Source organism: Phaethon lepturus, unplaced genomic scaffold (assembly GCF_000687285.1).
Source record: "Phaethon lepturus isolate BGI_N335 unplaced genomic scaffold, ASM68728v1 scaffold6407, whole genome shotgun sequence".
In the NCBI taxonomy this organism is placed as follows: Eukaryota; Metazoa; Chordata; class Aves; order Phaethontiformes; family Phaethontidae; genus Phaethon; species Phaethon lepturus.
The window spans coordinates 3926-10306 of NW_010549711.1; the positions used below are offsets into that span (position 1 = coordinate 3926).

The 6381-nt window shown below is 50.7% G+C and overlaps 1 protein-coding gene across 1 annotated transcript in view; it reads right to left on the bottom strand.

Moving 5' to 3' along the window:
• Positions 1 to 423: 423 nt before the first annotated feature.
• Positions 424 to 6381, bottom strand: part of LOC104623291 (AP-1 complex subunit beta-1-like) — a 75632-nt gene continuing 69674 nt past the window's right edge. Inside the window, 2 exon segments of the mRNA XM_010290339.1 lie at positions 424 to 929; positions 1972 to 2126. Of these exon segments, the coding sequence (XP_010288641.1) occupies positions 855 to 929; positions 1972 to 2126 (230 nt within the window). The 3' untranslated portion in view covers positions 424 to 854.

Consider the following 6381-nt stretch of genomic DNA (forward strand, 5'->3'; position numbering starts at 1 on the left):
CCTGGAGCTCTGGCAAGAGCCTTTTGCTCTAAAAGCGGGCTCGTTTCCTTCATTTCATTCGCCGCTGTCCCGTTACCAATCTAGGTCCGCGGCTCCTCCCCATGCAAAAGCAGCCTCACTTCTCAAATCAGCAGCTAATGAGCCAGGGAGATGGTTGGAGTGAAAACACACCATCAAAAGCAGTGCTGAGTCTGCCAGCACAAGTGTAATAAAAAATCCCCTCTCTTTAGGGCTCCATCCGCCTCCACGGACCGAACTGATGGCTCTGTTCCTAGTTCCGCGACGCCGTGCTCACCCTGCTAGAGCCCAACGTCCCTGCAGGGCTCCCAATACTTCCTTGGAATCGCTTTCCCTTTAAGCCAATTACAATAGAAAAAACTCAAAAAAAATGTATAAAAATATAAAATAAAGTGCAGTGTTATGTTTTCGACACTTTTGCCTTGTTTTAATGAGCCGACGTGTGGTTTTTGCTTGGTTTTTTTTTCAGTGAGCGGTATTTTACAAAATCGTAACTACGCCTAAAGCCATTTAGAAAACACTGAACATTGGCACAAAATGGAGAAGCCCACAAGAACGGACGACGAGTGAGGGGCGAGGGGGACACGGGAGTAATCGAAGCAGTGGTTACAAACTCCATGGACGCTAAAAATATCAAAGGGGTTTGTTCCCTATCATCATTAGCACGTGGATACTAATTGCTACCTTGTTTAATCAGTGCCTTTGACTGAAATCCTACACATGAATACAGCTGCTTCCAGTTAAGAGTGCTTTTCCCCACACCAGTGGTGAAGGAGGATCTGGGGACCCCTTTCTTCCCCCTCCTTCTGCAGGGTGAGGCACAGGCTGATCTCCTGTTAGTTTTTCAAGATGGCATCGTAGGCCTGGTAGATGTACTGGGACACTTCAGGAGCTCGGCATTTCAGGGAGAGCTGCGGAGAAGAGAGGAGAGGTTAGCGGCGCTGCAGAGGAAGGCAGGAGCCTTCTACCATCTCCACGAAGGCAACCGGAAATGTCTGACCTACAGCATGGGTTGGGCAGCATGGCTGATGGCAGTTGCTCAGAATATTTCTCCTGGGTACTGCTTTCTTCGTCACCAACACCAAACTGCCTTTTCAAAGCTTGCTACAAGCAGAAGGAGGTACATGAAAGCAAACTCCCACTGTGGGTTCCCAAATTCCTTCACAAATGTAGGTGCCTCTGCAGGCATGAAGGAAGGGGACATTGCCCCAGACTGAGACAAGGGACTTGCTCGCCCTCATGGTGTAAATCCCAGCGCTGAACCTGGGGACATCTAACCATTTGCTGCTCAGTCCCGACAGACACAAACTTGGCTGTCACCCCTCTCTAAAGGAAGGAGCAGGCTGAGACCAGGCTTGCGGCATCAATCCTTGTGCAAACACTTTAAATCACCTTCCAACACTCACTTTCACCCTGCGGGTCCCCAGACTCTGGATTTTTCTTGAAAATCCTGGAACAGCTTCCAACAGGAGATAAATCCTCTAATATCAGGATGCTGAGACACACAGGTCCTCAGAAGGGGAGCAAAGGCAACGAGAATAGCTACAGGAGTGCATGATGCAGGACAGAGCGCACCTTCCCACCAGCCGTAGGCTGATGCCAGTGCAAGGCCAAAGAGCATCTGACATCCAGACAGCCGGTCTCCACCGCAGGAACGCGGCGGGGCATAAATTTCTCCTTGTTTATGAGAGGGGGAAGGGCATCCTGGCAGCGCTTCCTCGCTAATGTCTCTTGGCTTTATCTCTGGGTAACCTTGGCAAGTAACTGCTCATTGCTGAGTGGGCATTATCCCAGCTCACTGGTAACAGAGCAGTGTAATTCTGTTGTTTCTTAGTTTTTCCCAGTTCAATGGGCATTCCCAACTCCCTCTCCCAAGTCAAATTAACAGGATGTCCCCCAAAACAAGCACATTAGGCAAAGCAGGGAGAAATCGCTCCACGTCCGACATCTCACCGTGTAGTTCGGGTTCCCCGGCTGAATGCGAAGCTCGGCCAAGATCCAGATGCCGTTGGTGAGTTTCAGAGACTGATAGAGCATGTCCTGGCCCTCCACGTTCCTCTTGGCGATGGTGTAGACGTTGTTGTTCTGCAGTTTGCTGGAGACTGTGTCTTCAGAGAGAAGGAAGAAAACCACATCTGTTAATTCAGATTCATCATCTGCGGACACAGGAGAGCCCAGAGGAGCGCTCCCAGGATGCAAGCACACAGGGAAATGCTGATTTCCGCCCCAGAGTTTCCCCAGGGGACAGGAGCAGACATGACAAAAGGAGAAAAAATTCCAATTTGCTTCCATGGACCCACCTCATTCCTTTCAGGCTGTGATCCCTTGTGAAGTATTTGCCAGTCTTGCAGGACTTTCACTGACTGCTCACTGCCCTAGGTCACGCAGGATTTACTGCCGTTATCAAGGCAAGACTCTGTAGCTCAGAGGGTGAGAGGACTCTGCTCTATCTATAACCCCAAAGGAGCCCCAGGCAGGCTAACCCAGAGGCAGTCAAAAGTCAGAAGATGAAGGCGGAGAAGAACAAAGATCACTGCCTGAGGCTCGCTCGGGTGCCTGGCTCTGAGATCCTGCTGCAACCACGACAGCTCCCTCCTGCCTTCTCCCCTCACGCACAGACACTTCTGGCCAAACCAATGTCTTACAAGGCAGTAAAAATCCCCCCCTTTTTTTTTTGTAAACAATCACTTGAAAGGGTAAAAACCCCACAGACATCTGGCTCTAAACATCATAGGGCTGTGATACAGTTTTCACACACTGTACGACCTCAGCGCTTGCAGAAGATGTGCCATTTCACCTGAAGACCTGTATGCACTTAACGACGACAGGCATTATTTCTAAGGGACCTTTCAGAGAAACAAGAAGAGAAGCAAATGTGCAGAACACAAAGACCCAAACCAGCAGCCTCTGGGTGCCAAGGGGTTTCACAGCACAGACCAGGATAAACCTCAGCCTTTGGATGCCAGTGAAAGGGGCACATTCCCACTTTGGGTGGAAGGCTCAGGGAGGACGACTCCACACCTGATAAGCTTCACCCATTTATTAAATTCCCATTTATGGTGCCCAACAGGAGAAATTTAACCCCCTCAACCTCTCTGCCCAGGCCAGGAAGAACACCACGTCTATGCTATGCCATTATCAGCAACTCGGGCACTTTTGACAGAAAGCAAGGGAGAAAAGTGGCCTTAAACCAATTTGCACTGAAAGCCAAGAGACTGGGAACGTGGGATCCATTTCAAGGAGCGCAAGGAACAGGACAGCAGCAGAGAAGTGGCACAAAGCGACCGTGCAGCTCTAAGCCATCCCTGCACCTAAACACCGAGATCTGCCAGCATCAGTGCCGGATTTGAGAACGGAAACAAGTCTGTGCTGGTGCACAGAGGGATTAGAGAGGGGACAGCTGAGTCTGTTCATGCACCAGGGAATGGTAGAAGCAGGAAAGAAAGGGCCCCCCAAATCCACACACTGATGCAGAGACCTGGACCCGCTGCCTTTCCCTGGAGCAGCACTGATGACCAGAGCTGCAGAGCAGCTCCACGGGCAGCCTGGACCCTTCGCCCGCGGCTGGGCTGAACCCCCTCGCTGCCCAGGCTTCAGAGCGGCTGCGTGCAGGTCGAGGAGGGTTCAGGCATCCAGCTACCCAGAAGCGCTCAGATTTAGGTTTCCTCTCTTCCCCAGTTACTATGGAAACTGGCAGATATAAGGAACTAATGAGATCCTTTGCTTAAAAGCCCTCATTCCCTCTGTCTCCTCCTCCCACCTCTACTCCTCCTCTGTACAAACTCGCCCAGTTTAGGGAAACAGGCAATGCAGAGCAGTCCCCCGCTCACGGAGAGCGTGGCTGGGAGACCCCCATGCTGCAGGGACGTCACCCACCAGGGACAAAACCCAAACCCCCACCTCCTCGTGCCCACCCAAGCAGCGAGAGCAGCCTCCAGGGCTTTGCGAAGGCACGGTGCTCAAACACGAGCGCCGGCTTAGAGAGCGCATCACTGTTTGCAAGGGATGTTGGTCTGAAATGTGATTTTGTTCGTCCACTTTTAACAGGCCGAGGTTAAACCTCACTGGTCTGAGGCCCCTCTGGACATGTATGCTGGAAGTGGAACTGCTGGCAAGGGCTTATGACTTCCTCCAGCAATCTTTACTCCTGCCGGGACCCTCCGCCTGGGAACGCTGTCAGAGCAAAGGCATTCCCTGGGGAGCGTGGGTGCAGGGTCAGAAGCAAGGCTGCAATGGGAAGCTGTAATTTGGGCAGCTGTGGGGCTGCGACCCCACCACGTGGTGTGACGGCAGAGGAGGGGAGCGCTCCTGCCGCCCGGGGAGCCGCGCTTTGGGGGAGCGGCGGGCGAGATGGGGCCGCAGAGCAGCTGCTCTTACGCCAAGGCCTTCAACCGTGTGATGGCACATACATGGTTGTTTAAACATTTCAACAGCCGCTGCCACGGCTGGGGGGGGGGGCTGGAGGGGCAGATTTTCATGTAGGGATGTGCTTGTAGGGGGTACAGGGAGGGAAACTGAGGCAGGGCAAACTCCTAGGGAAGCCTGTTTTCCACCTCCCTGTCTGACCTCAGTTACCCTCTGAAGAGCACAAGAAACCCTACAAAACATACGCCATCTCAGCCAGACACCCGGAGCGATTGTGAGCAGGCTGGAATGCTGATGCTCGGCTTGCCCGACTCCTCCTGCCCCCTCTCTCTGCACAGATTTGGGGACTGGTGAGAGCCCACCCCTTCTCCCCTCTCCTCGCAGGTAGCAGCTCCCATCCCTCCTGTGTTGCCGAGTGTCAGGATTTTGGATTTTGAGTTGCTTAGCAACAGTGCCAGGCTGTGCCTGGCTGAAGGCAGGGCCACTAATGCCATGTGACAGCACAGCCTATAAGAAAAAAGACAAAAAGGCAGATACTTGCTGGGAGCAGAGAGCTGAGCCCAGCCCTGAACGGGACCGCTGGATTCTGAGCGAGAGCGCAGCACCCAGCGAAGCCCTGGCTAGTGCCCGGAGCGGGCAGGAGGAGGGCTGAGCCGTGCTGCTTGGGCAGGCGTCTCCCCGCACGTGCTGCAAACCAGAGCCACCCGAGTCCTTCTGCAAGATGGCATAGTCTACGTCTGACCTTGCTAAGCAACTTTCCGTAGGGCTTTTTCTTTTGGCTCAATGCTTATTCTCAAAATCCTCTTCAAGCACAACGTAAGGATACAGAAAGATTTCCCCATCATCAAGGCCAGGGAAGCCTCTGACATCAACCCAACTCTGAACAATGGACTTCTGTTTGTTTGTGGAATTTGTTTGTTTTGCTTTTCTTTTGCTTTTTACATAGAAATCTTTACCCTACCTCAGTCCAACAACTAAACAGCACACATGGAAAGACAGGCATGCAGGGATGAAAGCCGGACAAGGTCTCCTCCCTTGCACTGAAGTTATCCAATTCTTTTCAACAGCACTCTCCTTCTGGGTAAAGCAAAGGACACGCTTAAATCTTCTACCTGAAAAGCTTAATAATTCCACTCCCAAACTCAAACAAAATGACCAACTGGCAACAACAGGAGTTTTCATAAAGGACACGCAGAACTCAGAATCAACACCAACAACATACCTTTTCTGAACTTGGACCTTCATGGCATTTTGCAGTGAGCACTGGATATCAGGACGTAAAATTTAATCCCTGTATTTTATGCTGTGATAGCTGAAAACACCCCCACACCGTTTCTCGTAACACCTGAATGGTTCTGAGCATCCAGCCAAGAACTGCATTCAAATACCAAATGCATGTGCAGACTTGGATGCAGTGGGGAGGCACTTTGGTCAATATTATGACAGTACATTCATTTCCAAGACATGTAATGAGCATGGGTTCTATAATTTAATAAATGATTAGGTTACTAGATTTGCACATATGGGAAAAAACCTTACCAGGGAAGCTTGCATATGGTTGTGTCCCAGGTTGTTCCAGCAAGAAAATTCAATTTCTCTTTGTTCTAGCATCAGCAAATTACTCAGGGGAAAAAACAAAGTGACCACTGCATACCAATAAAGCCATATTCAACTCCAAATGCTACAGCTGTCATTTCAAACCGAATTGTGGACCAGTCACAAGCAAGCAAAACCAAAGTTCCTAGAACTGCTGGACAGCACAGCAACTAATTGCCTCCTGTTTAATGGCGTTCAATCTCCATGGGCAAGTCAGCTTGTCCACTTTCACTCCGTGGGTTTGAGTAAGCAGAATTTAAAAAAAGAAAAACATTTAGCTAATCTGATTTGCATATCCTGGCTTAATGTAGCAGTCCTTTAAAATTTAATCAAACTTAACATGTTGAAAAACCAGTGTAAACAAGGCAAACTAAGCTGTAGCGCATGCTCAGTTGTAGGGAA